The 25,284-nt window shown below is 37.3% G+C and overlaps 1 protein-coding gene across 2 annotated transcripts in view; it reads left to right on the top strand.

Annotated features, from left to right (window-relative positions):
- Window positions 1-25,284, top strand: part of Dyb (Dystrobrevin) — a 112,821-nt gene that overhangs the window by 47,787 nt on the left and 39,750 nt on the right. The window contains exons 8-12 of one of the 2 annotated variants that reach the window (XM_069831442.1): window positions 6,615-6,742; window positions 6,905-7,003; window positions 9,410-9,512; window positions 13,358-13,402; window positions 20,935-21,044. In XM_069831442.1, coding sequence (XP_069687543.1) covers window positions 6,615-6,742; window positions 6,905-7,003; window positions 9,410-9,512; window positions 13,358-13,402; window positions 20,935-21,044 — 485 coding nt within the window. Of the gene's footprint in view, window positions 1-6,614; window positions 6,743-6,904; window positions 7,004-9,406; window positions 9,513-13,357; window positions 13,403-20,934; window positions 21,051-25,284 lie in introns of both variants that reach the window. The other variant, XM_069831441.1, reaches the window with a different exon arrangement.

Below are 25,284 nucleotides of genomic sequence, written 5' to 3'. Positions count from 1 at the left end.
CTTGCTATACTCTTTGGCTTGCACCTGTCCGTCAATGCAGTACGTGAAATTTGTCCTCTCTAAAGTTTGCTACCCTATAAGAACAACGTTGTACGTGTACACATTTTTGCAGCTCCTGTAAATTTTATCAAATGTATCTTATAATGTTGTTCCAGCTGACGCGTATGAGCGACGCTTCAATTATTACATATGATTAATGTATTTTATATTCGATTTAACGTTATTTTCTTTACTATGAGAGCCAAATTTTACATTTAAAATGGTTTTAAATTATTGTTTAAATCTCGACTAATGTAAAAATAATGCATTTCGATTCAATGTGTAAAATATAAATTTTTTGAAGAGTCAATGACCTGGCAACACTGTTGCTGTCACTGACATGATTCTCCCTTCCTCACGACATCCACATGAAGCTGCTTTCATATTCGTCTGATAATTCCCAACCTTTGCGAGAACCAGTCACATTCAATGATGGATGTAGCAGCTAGAGTTGCAAACTTTTTTTGAATAAAATATGGGAGATTAGGAAATCGACAAAATTTCATATAGAAAATTGACAAATAATTCCGTTCAGTTATTAAAAGCAATTTTATTCTACACTTGGCAGCTAGACTTAAATTAAGAGTATTTTGAGGCAGATTTTGTCTCGCGTAATAGTTTAAGTTGACTGCAGTTTACAGCTCTGATTTGATTACATGTGTCGTGCTTCTGTTTCGAACATCTGTCCAATTTTATTGTTGCTGTTGTTGTTTTCTAATGCCAGGCATTTGACAATAAAGTCATTTGACCTCTTGCACTCCAATATTTTTCAAAGATATTATCATGGCCAGCCACTGAAGCACAGAAGTATTGTGATTCAGGGGGGAGAGCCATTAATCCTTCCCATTGAAGGCTTTAAAGAACCAACCTGGGCAAATATCCAATGTCCCATCCCTACCTTCCCGTGGTGCAGCTGTTAGTAAGCATAATTTTACAAGCTGAACTAAAGGGAGGGGCTACTCATCAATTAGCACTGGTCAGCTTGATGAGTTAATGACTGAATTTGGTATAATTTTCCTCTATTCAATACCTAATTCCCTCTTTATCCTTTCCTATCCAGTCCTCTGACTGAACTCTTACTTTCTTCGACCCCGACGGCATTAGAGCATTCGAGGCCTAGGGGTTCATTTCCCTTTCCTTCCTCCTCTTTCTACTTTTCTGTTCCTAGTGTTGATCTGCTATGGCACTAAAATCGTCCTCCAGTGGCTTAAGGAGGGAAAGCTGGTGATCAACAAGATCTCCCAGCTAGGTCCAATGGACCCATCGACCAACAGCAGGTGTGGTCCTCCAGACATTCTGGGAGTTGTGTGTGAATGAAGTAGCCACCAAAACGTTAAAATATGGTGTTCACTTAAATCGGTTACAACTTGCCATTTAACCACTCCAATTTTATTGTTCATGAGAGAAAATATCCTCTTTATATGAGCATTACTACTTCATATGCTTAAAACAAAACTAGCCTGTTTTCATTTGTTTATAATTTTAATATTGTTTGATTTTAAACAGGTGAGCGCTGAAACCCATTTCTGGCAAGCATTACCTTCTGTATAAAGATTGCACATTTGAATGCATCTCTTGAACAGCAAAACTCATCATATAAACAATCATCATTCATGGCAATATCTAAGGTTTAGAATTATGATTACTACATTATGCAAAAATAAGGGAGAAAAATGCTCGAAGAGGAGGAAAATACAGGAGCCGGGAGACTGTTAAAAATTGGAGGGCAATAACGGGAAATCTCGGGAAATATGGGAGAGTTGACAACGTAGTAGCAACCATCATCCATGATAATCACTTCTTGTCTTTGTTGTACTCGCTGAGGTGTGTGGTGTCAGCTTTACTGTAGTGAACAGATAGCATTTTTCACTGTTACTGTACATATCACTAGAAAACAATGGTCGTGAAAAGGAAAATGCTTTCTCTCGCAGAATGAAAAAAAAAAAAATCCAAATGCCGAAATATCCAAGATGGCCAGAAGAAGACTTGATTGGCACCCAGCTTCCCCTTATGTTTTCTGTTTTGTGTACAGTATTGTCCATAATTTACTTATTGTATCTTTCTTGCAAATAAATTGCATTTTTGCAAAAGTATTCAAATATTTTTAATCAAAATTAGCAAACTTCTATTTAGCGTCAACCCCCATTTAAGGTTAATTATTCCGTGTTCCCAGAAAAACGTTAAATAGTGTTCTATTGTAGATAGATACTAGGTTGCAAGAATGTTCACTAATATTAATTGGTTTTCTAAAGGAGTCCTTTAATTTATATATACATACATAAGTGATCTGCCCAAGGGCAGGTCTTTCACTGCAAACCCAGCATTCTTCAGTCTTTCCTATTTTCTGCCTTCCTCTTAGTTTCCGCATATGATCCATATATCCATATGTCGTCTATCATCTGATATCTTCTTTTGCCCCGAACTCTTCTCCCGTTCGCCATTCCTTTCAGTGCATCTTTCAGTAGGCAGTTTCCTCTCAGTCAGTCACCTAACCAATTCCTTTTTCTCTTTCTGATCAGTTTCAGCATCTTTCTTTCTTCACCCACTCTTTGCAACACAGCTTCGTTTCTTATTCTGTCTGCTTCTGTCTGTTCATTTCAGACGCTCCATTCTTCTCCATATCCACATTTCAAATGCTTCTATTTGTTTCTCTTCACTTCGTCGTAATGTCCATGTTTTGCTCCATACAGTGCCACACTCCACACACAGCACTGCAGACCTCTGAAAAAGAAACTAAGGAAGAGACTAGTGAAGTACTTTTTGTGGATATAGATCTTAATTTGGCTGTCGAAGTAGTTAATGCTTCATTAATGCAAATAAGCCATCAGCTTCCAGAAGTAAAATGTGAAGCTTGAATTTCAAGGTTGTCTGGGTAAGAAATTAGTTTTTGAGCATAAATGATAAAATAAAAATGAAGTACAGTATGTGATGACATCAGCCACATAAATACAAAAATTGTACAGTATTAAAGAGTATTTATTTCTAATTTTTACAGATGGTTGACTATTTCGTTTTCTATATTGCAGATAGTTACATCATCATCATATGAAGAGGTTATAGTACAAATTTTAGATAACCTTCTGCAGACTCATCATTTTCATTACAGATCTAATTGGATAGAAATATATTACAAGATTGATTTATTGTGTCAGTTTTGACTAGCGAAATACACATTTATAGACATTTGCGTTTAATTAATAGTGTATCTCTATGTAAGAGATTACAACTGGCTATGTTGGATCTCTCAGAATACAAAGTAGAGTCAGTAATTTTATCTCCGTAAGTATGAAAATGAATTCTGATGATCAGACACATTGCTTTTCAATGTAATCTCTCTTAACTTAACACAGTTGGTTCACTTCACTTCCAGTGATATAGTCCCTTCAGAATGAAAGTATTTGTCTTGGTCCTCCATCCAATGTATCACTGCCTCCTTGAGAGGGCATTATCACTGGGAAATCGTCGGCCATATAGGAATTTTTTTAGGTTTCGAAAGAGAAATAATCACTTTGGGACCAGGTCTGTACTGTAGAGTGAATGATTCAACTCCATGAATCCACATTCCTGGTAGCAGCCTTTGACTTTTCAGACATTTTGTTCTGTGCATTGTTGTAAAGGAGTTACATGCCTGTTGAAATTTTCTGTTTGGTGGCCTTCTTCCCCTTCTCCTCCTCTTCCTCCTCTGCATCCTCCTCCTCCTCCTTCTTCTCCTCCTCCTTCTCCTCCTCCTCCTCCTCCTCCTCCTTCTTCTTCTTCTTCTTCTTCTTCTTCTTCTTCTTCTTCTTCTTCAAGGGCTTAGAAACTATTAAAGCACTTAGCTACAACTGACCCATTGTGCGCCCCATAAACTAGAAATCAACCCAAGCGACCACAGTGGATGACCAACTTCATGATGCTGCTGGATTTTATTTCCTGAATTTCGTCAGGAGGTAACATGTGTTTCACGATGTATAGATGCCTGATGTGGCTTAAACCTGGACAGCTCAATAATATTAGGATACTTTTCAGTCAATACTTATCATTTAAAACAATGAATTATATGATTGGGTATAAATATATATATTTATTTTATTTTATGACGAACACTTTTGCCTTACAGCATCATCAGGTCTCATCCGTACATAACAAAAACACATTATAAAATATCTGATTGAAAACTTACAATATGAGTGAATTGAGCCTGTCTGTGAAATTGGACAATTCAGCTGAATGTAAGTGATGGCTCAACATTCATCCCACATTTCCTACAAGTTCGGTCATTTGTAAGACCCAGTAGACCTCATTCAGATGACAGTGTCCAGTCAGAAGTCTGGTTGACTATCTTAAGCTCCTCCTTTCCAGAGCCAGGAGTTGTTTAGTTAAGTTAGCTCTTGGTTCTCCAGTAAGGAGTTTGGTCTACTCCATATCCATATTTCAGATTTTTCTAGTTATTTCTCTTCATTTCATCGTAATGTGTATGTTCCTGCCCCATACAATGCCACACTCCACACAAAACAAAACACTTCACTAGTCTTTTCTTAATTTTTTTTTTTTTCAAAAGTTCGTAGAAAATGCTTCTATTTCTATTAAACTCATCATTTGCCATTGCTATACTTCAACAACATAATCACAGTTCTGGTAAATGAACTGTGTACAAAGCGAACCATGGTGTTTTAATATCCTTCTCCCACCCCTATCCTCCCAGATTTTGAGACCTTCAACTGAACTTCATGTAATTTAAATTGCTGCTGTAATGCTCGACAATGCTGATGCAGCTTCATATTTCGGCCACTGAGGTACAAGTTCGATACTGTGACCTGATACAATGTTCACTTTGAAAATGATTGCTTATATCACAGACAATACCAAATACATGACAAAATCAGACAACACTCTACAAGGTATTGTTACTGAGAATATCACATATGTGCAATGTTGAGAGCATAAACTAAATAACACTTTACTACACAACTCAACAATATGAAGCCTAATATCAAAGTAAATTTGTTCAACATACGTAAATGATGACTTATGTATCTTGCATCGATAAGAAAGAAATTAGGAAATACTTAAGAGAAAGTAAAATTGTTTCCCATACTGTTTTGACCATATGAAATACTTAGTTCAAAGTTTTATATATATTAAGATGGTCCTTATACAGTATGACCTGAAAAAATAAAGTTTGGAAATTCCCACCTTCCACTCTCTTATTTAGTAGTACACTATTAAAAACGGACATGGAAAATTGGAGAGATCAGAGCATATTTAGGGTATGCTCAACGATGTTTAATTTCATGCAGGATGTGCTGTACTGACATATGAGTAATTGAATGATATTGTAACTTTTTATTACAAAACAATAATGAAATTTTATTGTTTCAACAATAGTCACTTCCAATAATTTAGTTTAAAATCTTCAGTCAACAATGGGATTTCCACTCCACACAGTAACACAGTATTCGTTATTGCACTCCACAGACGACAATGACAATTTACTTGGATTATTGAGAACAACAATGAACTGTTAATCTTAACTGATGTTCACAAAGCACTGTTTACAAAACAGAACTGTCAGTTCACAGTTAGTTTGCCTTGGCTAGTTCTTCTAGCTCAGTCACTCGAGTTCACAGTATCTCGAACCCCAGACCTTCAGAGACAATCTGCTGAACTTCGAACTCAGGTCCCCCCAACTGCGGTCCACTGCACTCAAACTCAGGACTTCTGGCTCCCATAGTTATGGACACAACTCAAGTCGAACTCCGGTCTCGAAGCTGGCTTCACTGCTACACAAGGCTGGCTTGCTGTCCAATGATTACAACAACTAACTCAAGTTCACTCACGTGTTGTATTTATAACTAAACCATAGTTTCTGGAGAGTACGATTTTGCGCTCAATCGACAGATGCCTAGAAGGTGACGCCTATCCAGACTTCTCTGGATTTCTCCCCGTCACCAGCTGCTTACTTCCCCCTCACTGCCCAGACTAGAGTGCTGTCATTTCCCTTACGTCGCGCCCCTCCAGACCCGGCAGCTGCAGCCTTCTTCGCTGCGTTTCTCGTACGGCCCGCCCTCTGCGGGACGCGTGATCGAGCCTCGACGTGGCTGTCACAGTATGTTCAAGTCGTACAACCATACTCTACTGTAGTTTTCTTATGGCGTAGAAGTAGCATATATTACAGCCGAACTAAAGGAAGTTTCCACAGATGTGAAAGATTTTGTGGTTAGTCAACTTGAAGTAACCCTCTTATTCTTGGGAGAATTCTCTTATTATTAAAACCGGAATTTGTATTTTTAAATATCGAAATTCAGTAAAAATAAAACAGAACAATCTGACTTTCACTTGTGGTAATAGTAGCAGTGGTGGTATCATTGATGGTAGCAGCCCAATCATGATGGTTTTAAATGAGGTACAAAATGTGAATATAGCATTTTGTGCTTAGTAACGAAAATCTTTTATCTAGAGAATGTCTGCAGATTTATTGCTTGCACTATAGACCTTCATGTAATGTACAATATAAGAAGGAATACAAAATAAGTTTAAGAAGCAAGATTTCTGAAGTACACAGCTTTATGCAAGTGATGCTTTGGGGTTTGCAGAAATCTCCAAGCAAGCAAATTGGTCACTCACTACGCAAGTCATTCCGCTGTGTGCCTGAGAAGGGCAAGACCAACATCCCGCGCTTCCCTGAGGAGCCAGAGAAGACTCTCAACCTCTCCCACATAGTGTGAGTAGACTTCTGATGCTGAGGATGATATGTTGATGTTAATATTTATGGTGGTGGTGGTGTTGGTGTTGTATTGATGGTTCAGTGTTGGTGAGATTCTGATAATTTAATAGTGGTGGTGATGGGGTCTTCTGTCGTTACTGGATTTGCTCTGTGTTGCAGTCCTCCATCTCCATTGCCGTCCCATAACGGTTTTCCAGAGAGTTCCTTTGCCTCGCCATTTGATGGGGGCTCTATGGATAGCCGTTCTACTGGCAGAAGGTAGGGAATAGTCCACAGTGAATACTAAAATTAGTGTGCTAACAACATATGGTTACCAAGAATTTCAGTTGTTACTAGAACAGCAGAATCTGACTTGCTTTATTCAGCTACAAGTTTTTTCATTTTACATAATTTTCGATTTTTTTCTGCCTAAATGTGATTCTGATAATATCCTACTTCTTATCCCAAGAGCTCATATCTGATCCCGAGCTGTAATTGACTTTACTTCCACTTATTTATGTCAATCTCTTTTTTTCTCTCTATTTCCTGGTCTCACTTTACCATTTCTTGTTTCCTTCTGTGCCGATGCTGTTAGGTTTCGAGCACTAGAGTATATTTTCCTTTCTTTTCTATCTTTTATTTCTCACTTGATCTCTCTATAAACATTTCAGCGAAGTAGACTGCCTCTTTGCAAGTCAGAAAATGTGCCGAATTCAAAGCAGTCTACAATATAGAGTGTTCCTATGCAGACCGATCCCAGGTAGACATGTTCCATCGGCTTATACAGGGTGTTTCCGGGCTAGTGTTACAAACTTTCAGGAATGATGGGGAAGGGCACATGTATCAATTTGATTCCGCTCTCGTGTACTCCTCCTTTTCACTAGGACTGATCGACTGGACACTGCAACTTGTACACATACACTGCTGTCTACGGACGTGCATATCAGGACCACCATGTCCGTTACACATTACACCATCTGCATTGCTTTAGTGTAGTTTCCTGTCCCCACCCCTCAGACCACATTGAATGGAATACTGTAAGTAGACAATGTAAACAACGTCAGATGAATATAGTATGTGTAAGATGTACAGATAAATACACATAAATAAGTGTACAGAGGAATAAAATTATTTCATTTCCACACAACTATTTTTGCTTGTAACTTTCGACTCATTTCCGGACCAGGGTTCCTTATCTCAAATTGATACATGTGACCTTTCCCATCATCCCTGAAAGTTTGTAACACTAGCCCGGAAACACCCTGCATAGACCGTGCATGCTCTGTATGGGATTACTGTTAATCCACTTAAAAAGTTGCCACTTCTGAAAATGACGATAGTATACGAATAACTGTTATTTGTGGAAAATTGTATACATATACTGTACTTAAATTCTGTAATTTATAAATGAAGTAGATGACCTTCCTTATTAAATCATGCAATCAAGGAAACAAAAATTGACCTTATTTAGGTGCGTAATAAATTATTCCATTTATGTATGTCTCTTGGATAATAATTCAGAAAAAGAAACTGTAAATGAAATAGTAATATGCGTTACAAGAGCGGTATGTTGAACTTTTCATGTTCGAGGAAAAGTTTGAAAAAGCGAAACATAGTTGAGCTTTTTTAATTTCCGAGAATTGAAAGAAAACATACCGCTCGTGTATCGTACATTATTTTGTGCGAAGATCGTTTATTACATACCTGAAAGAGGAATTTCTAATTAGTTGCAATGAAATCTCCATCTTGGTTTCTGTTCAATGACGGCAAATTTGCAAAACAAAAATATCTATCTTCAACATTGTTGCTTTAAAATGTTTTCTGTGTTTACTATACTCCAGCAGGCCGTGATATACATCTGTCTTTTTTTTTCCCCCAGTCTATAAATTCGAACTTAAAACAAATGGTAAGGTTATGTAATGATTTATTATTCATTTTAATATTTTAACAATATTATTTATATAACATATTGCAGTAATAACATTGGCAAGTTTAATTTTGCCGGTCAAGGAGATGTTTAGAAATGGAATGGAATGGATCCACATCTCCTTCGTTCAAAGTAGCCGCCATGATGAGTCTGGAATCTTGTTGATTTTTTCACGGCTTCCTTAATGTTACTTGCATCACGAATGCAGTAACTTTAGTGAAATTGTAGAGTTTACTTAATTTTTGCAAATATTTAAAAACAATAATTAACTGTGCAATTTAGGTGAAATTGCAGTGGTAAGTTTCCAATTTATAATTATTACTATATTGAACGTCTCTAAAAATAATATGTTAAAAGCCTAAAGCAGTAAAATCAATATGTTACTTAAGCGGTAAGAAGAGGGAAATTGTTATGTGTGTTAGGTTGGGAATACTGAATGTGGAATTTTAGACTTTCCACGGATTGGTTTTGTGCGGAAACCAAGCAAATACGCACGATCTCGCACAAATGTCATTCACAGCATGATAAAGAACTCCATTGTTGCATAAAACATGTGATGAGAAAAGTGCTGATCCCGGGGAGTATTACATTTTAAATTCTTATTACTGGTATTATTTATAAATTTTCTTTGTCTTTGTTTCCATCTTTCCTTCTATTTTTCTTTTATTTCTTTGTTCCCTAAACTTTCTTTTTCCTTCATTTCCTGCCCTGTTTTCACTGGCAGTTGGTGGTGACTCCTGTGGGGTGTGTTCCAGCAGTCCTGGAAGGTACACGTCTAGTCTGGAGTCAACACGCTTGGATGATGAACACCGGCTGATTGCCAGATATGCAGCACGCCTCGCAGCTGAAGCAAGGACGGTGGTGAGTCTTGTGGAGAACCGTGCATGATCTGCATGCAGGAGCCGAGCTGCTGTACTTCCAATATGTAGCCTGTACCGTGGATGGCAGAGAGTCATATGAATGAGGGCTGAAGAAGCGTGTGATGTAGCTCGAAGTTCCAAAGTTGAGATTTTAATATGTCACTGATTTTAGGAACTCTGTTCTTTAGTGAGAATGCAAAATGTGTAAGTGTGCCAACCATCTGATCATCAAAAACAGAATCAACCATCCACTAGGGTGACAGGGTTGCATACTGGCAAGTGTTCAGCTGTCTCTTATTTTTGTGCTGAGAGTTATTGCTCTGGAAAGAGAAGTTTTGTGAAAGCTGTGGATGGCTCTCTCAAGTAATGTTTACAGAAGTCCCTTTTCACTGACCACCTTACTATAATCCGAGATCATATATGTAACAGATAACTCATTGCTATGTTAAAATCGGCAGCACTTTGAAGAGAACAACCGCCAGGATCGCCAACTGTCCGCCGTAAACGAACACAAGATGGCAGTACAGTCGCTAATGCAATTCAAATGGGAATTATGACGTGACTCCTTATGTAACAACTAGATGGCAGCATAGTAAACCTGATAAAAGTTGTTATCAGCCTATAAGGCCTACTTATCTGTTACATATATGATTTAGGCTATAATACATATAACTTTGAAGATCGGTTCGTTATTATCTGGTTATTCCATTTGCTTTTTAACCTAACAACCTTTAGCAGTGAAAGTAGACTATTAAAAACTTCTTTTGAATGATAAGTCAATAGTGATAATAACATTTAGTTATTTACGGACTCATCTCAAGAGACAAATGATAATGAACAAACTTTTGTGTTTACACATTGTAACTGCTTTTCCACTGTGCAGTGCAGTTAGATATGTTAGTTTGAACGAAAATAAACTTTTTCTCAGGTTATCAAGTAGAATTCTGACATTCTACACTTTTCAGTCAAATACTACAGTACCATTTTTAAGCTTTGCAACAGCCTACAGGCAGACCACATAGCTTTAAAGACTTCCTCCTTCCTGAAAAACATAGCCATATTTTTTTGGTAATCAACACACCTGGATCGTGTTTCTAAGAAAGAATGACGTGTTGTTAGGTCAAGTGAGCTATATGTTCAGATGAATAATGTTTTGTGTCACTTCTTTACGAAAACAAGTTTGTGAGTTGCTGACAATCAGTTGGGTGTGATCAGGCTCAGTATGGTACAGTAATCATTTATGTGAAAACTGAAAAGGATGTTCCTTGATGTCACAGCTCCCAGCAGGACCTCGAAATGGAGCAGATTTCTTTTAGTCAAAAAACAGATACTAACAGAAGAGAAGATAAATCATATCAACAATTTCTTTTCTGATTTCATGACATGTGATTTTTATCTACAGAAAAATTTAAAGAACTAGTGTATAAGTATTTTAGGAGAACTGTTTGTTGTTGTTTTCCAATGGGCATTAATTCCCTTGCTTCCCAATATTGAAATGTCTCACAAAGCATATTGGGTACATCCTACAATGTCAGATGTTAAAGGTGAATAAGGATTTGACCAATACAGCACAATGGAAATGAGTAGAAATAAACCAAGGCTGAATATAATTTAGTATATAATAATATAATAGTAATAATTAAATAAACAGTATTAAAGAAAGTGAATATAAATGACAAGAACTTAATAATGGCTGATCTGCACAGAACATTCCTGAAGGGACATTCAACTCTGCGAAATACAATACAAAATCTTACTATTAGCTTGCAATCAAGAAAGATATAACTCTGTACAGTATTACAATAATTTTTATAGTAAATCGGTAAATGAGAAGGAGTCTTTCTACAAGTTATAGTACTAATATCCATACTTTACCACTGAACGAATCTCAAGTTACGATATCCCATACTTATGTTGCCAATCCGGAACATTCGAATTGAACCAGCTCCCTTTGGATTACTGTTTCTCTTTTGAGTGTGTGTCTCGCTTGCTGTCGAACTTCCAAGTGACTGTAACTTAGAATTTAGCTATCCAAGAAGACTCTGTTTCCCCCTCTCCTTGCTTACCTATGTATCTGTGCTGCTATGACGTAACGGATATAAAAGTAAATGCCCGTTGAAAAAGATGGCTTTGATACATGTGAGCTTACCTCGCTGACTGAGTCAGCATACACAACTCACTATAATCCTGCAAGATCTTGTCTCCTCTTTTTTCCCATACCTCGTTTTCTGCATTGCTTATGACCGCATAGCTACCAGAACTTAAAGATAATATCAGAAGATGTGTCATTTGAGCATGGAACATTGCTAGCAACTGCTATGAGTACTGTTGTTAATGTATTAATAAAAATCAAGTTTGTCTTCTTTTCTGTCAGTAGTTATGCTGTAGTGTTCAGCAGCAGATTCATTATGTGATCTACTTGCAAGATGTAGCATAACTTAAAAATGACACTGTATTCTGGCTACTGAGAAACGTATTTCCTTGCGCACTTTCTGTGGATAGTATAGAGCAGTGGCGGCTCGTGAAGAGTGAAATTGGAGGATCGCATAATATGGGGTCGTAAAAAAGCACATAAACGAAGAAAACCCCATGCAGCACACAGTGTGAGCAGGAAATAACACAAAAATATCCTAATACACTTGCCTAAAAACTTAATGTTTGTATATCAGATGAACTCGCCTTTTTTTAGCTGTAGCAAATTCTTCAATAACCTTCTTGTTGAATTCAAGAATGTCACGAATCACTTTCTTCTCCAGAGAGAGCACAGCTAATGCATTCAGTCTTTCATTACCCATAAAATTTTTTAAAAAGGTTTTAATACGATTAAGGGTTGAAAAACAATGCTCACTTTCGACTGTTGTTCTTTCACAGCAATTCTGTCCGCGTGTGTTTTATGTTTCGATTGTAAATACTTAATTCCTTTCAGTATAAAACACTAAATAATCATACAATATAAAATCGAAAGTTATACATACGGAACTCATTTAAGAACCAAAAAAATATAAACTACACCTCTTAACTTTACTGACCAGCAATTTCCTAATGTAATATATTTATTTTTATATTGTAAACTAAAGACAGTACACACACTGCCACACAGACCAAAAGCAGGAACTCAACTAATTTCTTTTTAGTTACAAACTTTCTCTCAGTTAAAGTGAGACAGTTTATCATCCTTTGGATCAACAAGGTTGTAAATTTTCACCCTCCAACCAATGTCATCCACCTCACCTGCAGCCAGCCAGTGCCCCTGCATTCACTTCAAGGACGAATGTATTTTTCTGACTACATGCCCAACGGTTAAATAACAGGAGGGTATCTCTCTTATACTGACAATACGGATGCTGGGTGATAGTGCTGCTGACCACTGATTTCTATAAAAGGATAGTATTCCTGACCACTGAATCTTTACAAAAAGCGTGCTATTAGATTGGAGCAAAATAGAAAGTAACTTGAAAAGAAAATCTTATCGAGTAAGGAAATTCTGATTTAATAACATTAAATATAAAACATTTACTTCTAAATTAATGGCAAGACAGGAAGGGAGGACACATGATCCTGTGTTCTTTCAAAGGAGCCGTGCCTGGTATAGAGGTGTCTCAGAGTGCAAAGTCATCTCCTAACTACGAATTCTTTACAGCTTCCACATGCAGGCAGTAGATACCAGCTGACCAGCCAGTTTTGTTTCAGAAACATTTATTTATGAATGACGTCATCCACAGCTTGCACGCAGCTTCCCTATGTATTATGTTAGTAAGTCTGCATTTGATGTTTCTAAGTTTTGTTATAGCTTCTTAGCATTCTGTTACTAATGCCTGCTGCATTGACATTTGCTTGTTTTCATAGGCACAACCACAAGTACAAAGGACCATGCCCGTGCCACATGTAGTAGTAGGTATCAACTGTGCATATATTCACACTTAAGGTAACTCGACTGCATTGAGTGACATCATTTTAATTGCTAACTGCTAATATGAGTTGCTTTAGAATTATTTTCCATTTGCAAATCCATAATTACACTGAATATAAATAACCATTGCAGTAAAAAGACATCGAGGCATGCACAGTTTTGTGTCTTTCCATCCTATTTCAGCTTGGCATCACAGTCAGAAAGAGATGCAGCCGTCTTTCATATTTGGCTAAAACACATGATGACCTGCAATCTGTTCAGAAATAAAGTCACAGATCTAGAGAAATCATATTTGAAAACACATGGCCTACGCTTCATTCTTGTATAAGGGGGGTGAGGGGAATAAGAAAGAAAAAATATGGAGTAATAATTTACATACTGCAAGTAAAAAATCTAGTAAAGTATAGAGCTGTACTTTTCTGCTTTCAAAAATGATATATATGTCGTGTAAATTATTAGGAAATGCTTGAACTTACGCAAATCTAGTTTTTCAGATAAAGCTCCCTGTAAAGCAGATTTGAATAATTTCAAGGGAAAAATTGTTTCGGGGCTGGGTATCGATCTGAGGACCTCTGGTTGAATGTACCCGCACTCTACCAACTGAGCTACCCAGGAAATCCACCCGATACCATCTTAGTTTTTCCCTTTATATCAACTCGTCAGTCCACGCGAGTTGTGTGGATATAAAGGGAAAAATGGAGACAGTATTGGGTGGATTTCCTGGGTAGCTCAGTTGGTAGAGCACTGGTACATTCAACCAGAGGTCCCGGAACAATTTTCTCTTGAAATTATTCAATGCTTGATCTATTTTTTTTTATTAATTATGTTCTTTTAATGATGTCATGTTCAATAAAATTGAAAGTAAAAATATGTATGTGACTGAGCTCAACATGCTACTGTGTTGTCAAGAAAGATAATACTATTTATTCTGAAAGAGACTGAGACAAGGAAAGTTTTTTTTTCTTAATTTAAAAAAAAGAAAGAAGTGGGAAACAGATACAAATATTTCACATTGGAATATCTTGTGGAGACTTAGAACTTTATTAATACAATTTCTTCAATTTTTTTTCATAGATCTTACATTAGCATTGAAGCTTTAAAATGTGGATCAAGTCAAAATTTTACAACATTACAATTTTTTGGCAAGATGTAGTGAGATGAGGCCAGGATTCGCCACAGATTTTAAGCTCAAGTCTTCAATTTATAACATTTAAACGTTCATTGTGCTCAAATACAATGTCATAAAGAATGTTTTTTCTCCCTCTGACAATGTGATAACTGCAGCTAAATGTTCACTACTGCTTGGCGACTTAGCTTTCGAGGGCTGGCCTTGGGACAGATCCTTGCATATAGGCTTACTTTGGCCCATTGTGCGTCCTATATATGCGATGATTGTCTAAATCTGACAGTTGGCCTGTGTGGCATTCATGAATCTAATGTTGGCAGGTGCACTATCGTACCTCAGCCCTAACAAAACCAGCTCCCATCCTCAGACGAGGCCAGGAGCCCCAAGTTCTTCCTATATCAGCATCGGAAACCTGTACTACCCCAAGACTTCGACTCAGTCTATTTTTTTTTAACTATTGCATATGATAGATGAAATGAGTGGAAGGCGGAGTGTGTTGGTGGAATGATAGAGGGAAATGGGAGTACCCCCATAAAAACTCTCTGCTATAACTGTTTTGTCCACCATAAATTCCATCATGACCTGGTCAGGGATCGAATCTGGGCTGTCTGAATGGAAGACCAGTGCCCTAGTACTCAAATCATAGACACGACTAGTTCTCTACTGCTACTGCCCTTCATGTTTAAGTCAGCTCTTCTTGCTTAAAAGTTTAACTTGTAGGAAAATCTCTGTAAGACACAAGGATGTGACCAATATTACCAGTAATACTTTCGTGAACCAGAAAATCGAAGACACTTTGTGTAAAGAGAAGTAAAATACAAGCGTACATGAAATCTATAGTGAAACACATTTTTTTTTATTTATGTGTAAATTATTACTGCATACTTTTGTGGAATAGTACCTTAAGGCACAGTAAAGTGTCATCTCTTTTCAAGACATCAAGTGAAGTACTGTTATTTTTCGGGGAAGAATAGTTACATTTTATGTGACCTCATAAATATTGAATGTAAACAAAGTCCATGTGGTGTTTCAAAATGACAGATGCAGAAAACTTTTTCCTTTAAACTCTTTTCAATCTGTTCTTTGCATTTGTACAGTATTTTAAATGTGCAAATACTTTACATAATGAGAGAAAAACATGTATGTTTAAAATTATGAATGAGGTTTACGTGCATCGAACTTCAAATCTTATGTAAATGATATATTGTTATAATTGATAGGGAACTCAATGCAGTCAGGTTGGGTATTTTATGGTAAGTTGGTAAACCTGCAGCTAATGAGAACATGGAAATTGTTGGAAATGATATAGCCTCAGATTTACATCCATGTCTGTGTCAGTGTTTCAGACTTGAAAATTATTATGAAAGAACATTCCATTGTTAACTTGTTCTTGAACATGTTACGAAAAATTGAACATAGTTAATTATTAAATGAATGGCTTGGTTCAATTGTGTGGTGTCAAGTTGATATATTTGCACCATCGAATTGAGATGGTCTTCATCTGCTCCAGTACTTAAATCTACAAATTTCTCACTGATGGTAAAGTAGTTACGAATGGTTAATTCTTACAAGTATGGTATATGAAGAGAAATAGTTCAGAATAAACGCTGTAGCAGTTTCGACATGGTAATTCATGGAATAGGCGTGAAAAGATTAAATAAAGGAATGTTAGAAGTGGTGAATTTGACTGTTAATTCTTTGGAATAAAGCTGCCACAATGGTCTAGTGGCTAGAGCGCTGGACTTATAATCCTGTGGACCTGGGTTCGATTCCTGGCGTACCCTCGATTAAGTTAACCAGGAAACACGGGTTTTGCCTGGGAGCTCTGGTTTCCCTATGGCATCCCAATAAATCTCCATCATCATCATCTCATCGCAGGTGTAGCATAGGCCAACCTCCTATGGCATACCTTGGGCAACAACTCTATCGATAAATTGGTCTGCAAACTGGCTTTATATGGAGGGGTGGGGGAATATGAAGGGCCATATTTTTTATCATAGAGTGACGTGTGTGAAGTAGGTACCTAAATAGGCCTACTTTGGTTTTTATTGTATTTTTGTGCCGTGAAATAATATAATAAACTCAGTTTCCCCTGAATATAATATAAAAAATGAGTTTTATTTTTTGTTTTTTTTTTAATATTTTTTTTGTGCTTTATTTATAGTTGCTTTAACTACAATGGTCATATTGCGACTTTTACTATAGCTGTGATATTTTATTTGAAGTTCGGCGTTCTGTCTAACCAGAGACATATGACTCCCCAACCTGGGGTGCTCTCTCACCATCACAGCACCGGCTGAATGCTTAAACCCCAACCGGATTGCCAAAGCACTTTCTCACCAATGCGGCGCCACATTGGCTGGACACTTAAATGACAATCGAGGTGCTCTCTCACCAACACGGTCTCTATTGTGACAGCTGGACACTTAAACCCCCAACTGAAGCACCATCTATCTTCAGCCAGACATTTAAATTCTCACTAGACAAACGCTATCTCATATACAAGTTGCAGCTATTACAATGGTGGATTACTGAAATGTACTATTGTCAGAGGGCTATGGATCTGTTTTTCGTGGAAATTGGGTACCAACCCGACATTTGTCTTTATTACTGGAAATATATACTGTAATAGATTGAGGGAACCACAAAAAAAACCTCAATCAGATTGGCCGGCCCCGGGATTTTAACCCAAGACCTCTCGAATAAGTGTCCCAAATGCAAGCACCTGAGCAAACACACTCGGTCATTTTCATTTTTCTTATGCTAACATTTAGAAACTACAAATATTACTTCCCATGCATAAGTAGAATCACGATTTTGATGTAGGTAGAAAATGGAAGTGTTCAGAATCTCCTGTATATTGTTCCCTTTCTTTACATCCCTTTACTTGCAAATTCAGCTGGCAATTCAACACCAAATGACAATTATACTTTTGGTAGTATTGAGACTGTGGACACTTTGGAGCAAGTTGTATCCCTGTATAAAATGTTTGCAGAAATATTTCTGCACTTAAGTGTTTCTGAGTGAAGTGCTAGGTCAGAAAAAAAAAAGCTTATTTTTTCATTATGGTAATAGTGAAATTGATATAGAAAAATGTAAATGACGCCTGCTTCTGTTTAAGTACATTTCAGAGTTCGTATTCTACAGAGCAACATGTAAATTACCTTCGTCAAGTTTCGTAGAATCTTTTAAAACTTGCAAGGAGTAATGCTCGAATGTGGCATAGCACATTATTGCCCCAAGTCATTCAGTTTTTGTAATAGGCTATTATAAACTTAATTTACCATAGTGCAAAGTTTTCTTTGAGTTTGCTGTGTTTAATATTAAGCTTGCTCATGGTGTTTAAGGTCCGACACTGGCAGTGAAGTTCCTTCTTGATCTCAGTTTTGGCTTGAGTGTAATAACAATCCCTAATGTGTAAAAAAAAAAAAAAAAAAAAAAAAAAAATGAGAAAAGTAGTGATGTTACTGCCAGTGACGATGTATTTAGACAGTTCATTAAGTGTGTTTTGTAGTATCAACTGAAGAATTGATCTCAGTACATTTTCATATGTTTAAATCTTTAAACAGTCGAAAAATTGTTGGGATGTGAAGACTGTACTAGTGTCAAGAAAAAAATATTTTTCAGTGTAAGCAGTCTGTCTGTCATAAAGTGCTAAGTCGTTCTGGGTGGTACAGTCGGTATAGTGCTGGCCTTCTGTGCCCGAGGTTGCAGCTTCGATAGCATTTAAGTGTGCTTAACTGCTAATGGAAAAACCATAAAGCTATTAGGAAAAGAGGGAGTACCTGGAGAAATCCTGTCTCTTCATACTCATTTTTTGTTAATTAATGTGTAATAAAAAATGAGTATCTTGGTTTAAATATCGGACTACAACATATTATAGTGTAGTCTGATATTTAAACGTAACAGTAAAAATGATTTCAAATATTTTTTAAAGTACAAAATTTGCCAAAGCTTGAGCGCATTATACAGGGTGTTTCAAAAATACGGGGCATAATTTCAGGTATGTATCTCTCACATGTAGACAATCAAAATAGTTCATTACAACATGTGTCCGGAAATGCTTTATTTCTGAGTTATGGCCTTCACAACATTGAAATTCACCGGAACGTTTTTCTTTCTGCAGGTCGTTGCCGTCAAAGGAGACATTAAGAGGGCACTCTGACAGTCCATTCCGAGGCGAAGGTTACATTCAGTGTTGTGTAGGCGTTAGACTGTGCGACATATATTCAAATCAAGAGCTGGCAGAGATACACTTCATGTACGGTAAGGCGGACGGCAATGCTGCGCTGGCTCGTCGTTTGTACCAGGAGAGGTACCCACAGCGACAATGTCCAGATCGGAACACATTTGTACGTCTCCATTACCGTCTGTGCGAGTATGGAAAATTTAACTCTCCTGGTTTGGGAAGGGGACGACCAAGATCTACAACTCCAGAAGTACAGGAGGAGATTCTGGAGGCTGTGAACATGACTCCTTCTATCAGCACATGAAGGGTAGCGTTGCAAGTCAATGTTCCTCATACGACTGTCTGGAGACTGTTGAAAGAGTATCAATTGTATCCTTATCATTTGCAACATGTACAGGCCCTGTCACCAGCAGATTACCCTGCACGAGTTAGGTTCTGTCAGTGGTTCTTGCAGCAGTGTGGTGTAAATCCGAACTTTCCTGCCTTAGTATTATTTACAGATGAAGCACAGTTCACACGAGATGGCATAACAAATTTCCACAATCAGCATGTATGGGTGTATGAAAACCCACGTGCAACTGTTCCATCTCATCACCAGGTGCGGTTCTCCCTCAACATATGGGCCGATATCATTGGTGATCGATTAGTTGGACCCCAGGTACTTGTAAACAGACTTACGAGGTAGGCATACACAAACTTCCTGGAAAACACCATACCTCATGTTTTAGAAGACACTCCACTGATGAATTGTCAACACATTCACTTCTTGCATGATGGCGCTCCTGCACACTTCAGTCGTACGGCTCGCCGGTACTTGGATCGAAGGTTTCCTGATCGATGGATAGGTAGAGGTGGCCCAATTGCTTGGCCTCCACGCTCACCTGATCTGAACCCTCTCGATTTCTACTTGTGGGGCCATTTAAAATCATTGGTTTGTTCGTCTCCGGTGCCTGATTTGGAATCCCTTCAGAATCGAATTGTAGCATGTTCTGAGGACATACGCAATACTCCTGGAGTTTGGGATCGTGTTCGCAGGTCAATGAGACATCGATGTGAGGTCTGTATTCAAGCAGGAGGTGGACATTTTGAACATCTTATGTAATGACAACGACCTGCGGAAAGAAAAACGTTCCGGTGAATTTCAATGTTGTGAAGGCCATAACTCGGAAATGAAGCATTTCCGGACACATGTTGTAATGAACTATTTTGATTGTCTACATGTGGGAAATACATACCTGAAATTATGCCCCGTATTTTTGAAACACCCTATATAGTGTATGAAGATGGGAAGTGTGATCTCTCAAAACTTGGGACAAGTGTGATCTGTATATCACTTTATACTCAATAGTTATTGTAGTTTGTAACATTCGTCATAGAAGAGCAGCTGCGTCGAGTTCAGGAAAGTACTGTCTGCCAGACAGATTTTATTGGCCTGGGGGAAGGTGCCTTTCTACTGTTCAAGATTGCGGTTCTGCAATTTAAATACATACTTTCTAATCTACATTTAGCTGAAGTTGTATTGTATTATGGAGAACTATACATAATAATATTCCAGGGAATATCTCAACATACATTACTTTCTGAACATTGATTCGTCATATTCTAAATGTGGTTATTTTGATACGGACTTGAACACCCCACTGAGTTTATAAGGAAATTTCTGACTACTCTATAGATTGTAATACTAAATTTTAATAAAAAATATTTATAATAATAACGACAGATAATAATTATTATTTTAAATGGCATGAGTATGGAGAAAAATATAAGAGAAATGAGATTAAACAAAATTATGGAGATTAGGCAGTTCTACTAAGTTGCTTGCTTGTACAATGCCAATTTCAGAATTTTCATAGTTACTTGGATACCACTGAGTTAGTCTTGTATGGTATAATAATTTTCCACTGTTGCGATACTATATATAGAGATGATTATTAATTATAGAAGTTATGACGAAAGTATCTACACAAGCACTTGGTTTTTCCATAATTTGAACTTTGTCTCCGATTTCGAAAGCCAGTGCTTAAGTTCACTTTCAACATCTGCATTCAACGAACTCCCCCACTATTAATTTCAATTACACTTAATGTTAAATTACTCGCCTTTAAAGTGTTTACTTTGTTTGTAAGTTGCAAATACTGTAAAGTTTTATGTATTGGCGTTGGATATTACTGTATCAGTATGTTGACTGTGTGCAGGGCCGTGCCCCCTCAGAAGGCAGCCTCAGCCTGGACACGTCACGTGCACAGCGAGAACTCATCAGTCAGCTGGAGGCCAAGAACCGCGAGATCATGCGCGAGATAGCAAGGTTAAGGTATTGCTTGTTCATGTTGTGTACAGTCACGTGCCAGCCTGGGTTGTGGATCATGCACAACATCCGCCCCAGATTCAGAGGGATTCTTCCACATACAGTTTTGTTGTGATGTATAGGATCATATCCATTCCTGATTCATCATAAAATGGGTTTGTGATGAAACCAGTTGTGGCTACCCCAGAAAATATCTTGTTGGATCCACTAACGGTATGTTTTCTGCCCGTAGAAACCAGAGGTGGTATTCCATACCGCCGCCCTCACTGCCTCTACATACTCACATTACATTTGATATCCAGTACTAGAGAACTGGAGAAAGGGTCAGACCTGGGATGGATCCATGCACTTAAGCGTACATTGATTTATTGTGTGCCCTATATGCGATGATTGTTCTATTCTGACATGTGGCCTGGGTGACATTCTTGAATCTGACATTGACAAGTCCCATCCTCAGACAAGTATCTGACAAGTCCCAGGGCCCATAACCCCAAGACCTTCCTATATCGATATCAGAAACCCATACTAACCCCAGGACTTAACCTCAGCCTATTGTTAACTATTGCAAATGACAAGTGAAATAAGGGAAAGGTAGAGATGTTGTTGGAATGGAAGAAGTAAATCAGAACACCCCAAAAAAACCCTCTGCAACGTATGTTTGTCCACCACAAATTCCTTCACAATCTGACCAGGGATTGCACCTAGGCCACCTGGATGGAAGACAAGTACGCTAAACACGGCTTCTACTTTTCCTGATAATGAAGCTGATATTTAGCTCTGGAACATTGGATATTTCTAAATCTATTACATAGTCAATAAGTGAGAAATGTCACACTAAGTAAGAAGACGTTTCGGAATTGCTCTCACAATATTGCTCGACACAGTTCTGCACTCTTGAGACAAAAATGTTATAATTTTAATAAAAGTCGACTTTTTCTTTTCATTTGTCACTCTGTCACTCAGTCCCTCAACTGGGCTCACTACTCAGAACTTATCGTTGTTCCAATCACTTGCTCGTAGCATGGGGTAGAGCTACAAACTACATCACAATCCGAACTGGCCCAGCTGGTTAAATAATGTGCATGTTATCTTTGGTGTTGCTTAGTGTTGAGACTGTGTAGTTGTGGTGCTTGGTGGGAAGAAGCTGTCTGGTGCTGAGGTATCTAGTCGTCCACATTAAATGTCTCTTACTAGATGAGCTCTGACACTGCGTATTTTCTGTTGACAAAATCCAAGTGTTAGTAAATTGATAAGTGATTTTGGTATTTTACGAAAAAAAGTTTTAAATTTCATTTATTTGATCTAGAAGATACGTCCATAAAGCAACAATCATTTGTTTATGCACATCATGCACTAGTTTCACGTCACTGACCTCTTTTTAAAAGTAAAAATAATTCATGTTGAATCTTTCGTACACTACTTTTAACACTTGAATATAATTGATTAAATGGCTTTCTTACTCGTGTTAATTATGTAACCATGTGCGGCTTACAGCTGTATACAGAAATATACAGAAAATCAACCACCACCACACACATACACAACACATCTAATCACCCCACACACAACACAAACATGCTGCATTCAGGACAGTGGTACACAGATTACTCAACATACCCATGAGCCAACAACACTACAATGAAGAAGTGAACACAATCAAATACATAGCACAAGAAAATGGTTACAACCCAAACATAATAGACAACATCATAAGGAAGACATAACAAAAACTCAACAAACACACGAAACACAACACAAACACAAGAAATACATCACACTAACATATGAAAACAAAAACACACACAAGATCGCATCCTCATTCAGAAAACAGAAATACAACATAGCATACAGAACAGAAAACACACTACAAAGACATCTCAACACACAAACAACACAAACAAATAAATACAACCACACAGGCGTATACAAGCTCACATGCAATAGTTGCGACAGTTTCTACATTGGACAGACAGGTAGATCATTCCAAACTCGATACAAAGAACACATTAAAGCAATAACCAGAGGACACAATACATCTACATATGCCGAACACATAACTAATGCTAACCACACATACAATAACATAAATACAGACATGGAAATCCTACACATACAACTCAAAAACCAAAAACTCAACACACTAGAACAATATGAAATATACAGACACACTAAAACACACCCCAATCAAATTCTCAACACATAGATCAATTTCAGAACACACACACTATTTGACACAACTCTTCATCACACGAATGCACCCACACAACAGACAGCGAAGTTGAGATAGCACCGAGATTTAGTAGGCTCTGAGGATGGTGTCGAATAGCACCGAAACAGCTGTGAGCCGTACATGCTTACATAGTTAACACGAGTAAGATTGCCATTTAATCAATTATTTAAAAATAATTTGTCCTTTGGAAATTTATTGACACATCGTTGAAGTATGAAATGATGTACTGAATGAATTAGTAGTGAGGAAATGATGTTGATTATTCATTGCAGGTCGGACAGTGAGAAATGTTGCAGTTGTCCATGAGTTGAAGGAGCTCAGTGATAACTTCTTTTCGTATTACGAGCTCTCATTTACAAAACTGTGCCAAGTTATCTTCATTACAGAAAACCCTGAACTTGGTGGATTTCAAAAATGCTTATACATGCATACAAAGAAAAGCACTTGACAATGGCATTGACGTTTCTTGATTGTTTCTATAACAAGAGTGAAGAGCTCATCAGCTATATTGAAACTTGAGTCTCCTAGTAGTGAAAACAAACAGAACCTGTATGGCAAGAGAGTGATTGTGACAGTTTTTCAAACTTGTATTGATCTCGTGTTAGGAAGAGGAACAGTAAATTGGCTCGGATCTTTTTGAGCGTCTACCTTACAACACTTACAGAAAAGTTTCGACTATTAACAATGTTTTACTTTTGTAAATGATCTCAAAAATAGTTTTTTTGTAGCATCCCACATTTTGTATAATGAGAAATTATGAAATGGCAAAACATGAACATTTTACTACACAGCAACCGGAAAATCTCATTACTGGTACCAATGAAATGGCAAAACATGAATATTTTACTACACAGCAACTAGAAAATCTCATTACCAATTACATGGCAGAATATGAATATTTTACTACACAGCAACTGGAAAATCTCATTACCAGTGAAATAGTAGGACATGAATATTTTAGTACATAGCAACTGGAAAATCTCATTACCAGTACCAATGAAATGTCAAAACATGAATATTTTACTACACAGCAACCAGAAAATCTCATTACCAATGAAATGGCAGGACATGAATATTTTACTACATAGCAACTGGAAAATCTTATTACCAATGAAATGGCAGAACATGAATATTTTACTACACAGCAACTAGAAAATCTCATTATCAATTACATGGCAGAATATGAATATTTTACTACACAGCAACCGGAAAATCTCATTACCAATGAAATAGTAGGACATGAATATTTTAGTACATAGCAACTGGAAAATCTCATTACCGGTACCAATGAAATGGCAAAATAATGAACATTTTACTACACAGCAAGTAGAAAATCTCATTATCAGTGAAATGGCAGGACATGAATATTTTACTACATAGCAACTGGAAAATCTCATGACCAATGAAATGGCAGAACATGAATATTTTACTACACAGCATCCGGAAAATTTCATTACCAAATTAATTATCTTCAAGTTTTCCAATTTTACCCTTGCTTTCCTCAGAAGCATAAGGCTGAATAGACTAGAGCTCTAATAATAAACATAATGCATAAGGAATCACATTGAAAGTTGCAACATTTTCCAAAACATAGAAGGAAAACAAATATTTGTGGGAAACTGAATAACAGTACAGTGCACCAGATGGCTTCCTCTGCTCCTTCCCATTGCTTTCTGTTGTAAAATTTATGTTCATTGTTCACCATGCTGTAGATAATTTGTGGCACTCTTGACTGTTGCAGTCACAGACTTCAGTTATTTTGTAGTGACTGGATTGAGCTGTGATCAAGCAATTTGTCTAACATGAGATAAAAATGCAAATCTGCACAATTGGACTGTTACTATCACTCTTATGAGCAGTAACAGACCAACTATGAAAAATCTATTGGTATATCTAGCAAACTTACGGGAATGTTCTTATCTAAAGTTCCAATAAAAATGAAGTTAGGTTATGTTTTCTTAAAGCAACAATACGGTATCTAGAGTGAGGAGAAGGAAGGAACAGGTCATG

This window comes from Periplaneta americana, chromosome 7 (assembly GCF_040183065.1).
Source record: "Periplaneta americana isolate PAMFEO1 chromosome 7, P.americana_PAMFEO1_priV1, whole genome shotgun sequence".
Lineage (NCBI taxonomy): Eukaryota > Metazoa > Arthropoda > Insecta > Blattodea > Blattidae > Periplaneta > Periplaneta americana.
The sequence above is the reverse complement of the archived record's forward strand: the minus strand, read 5'-3'. Positions and strand labels throughout refer to the sequence as shown.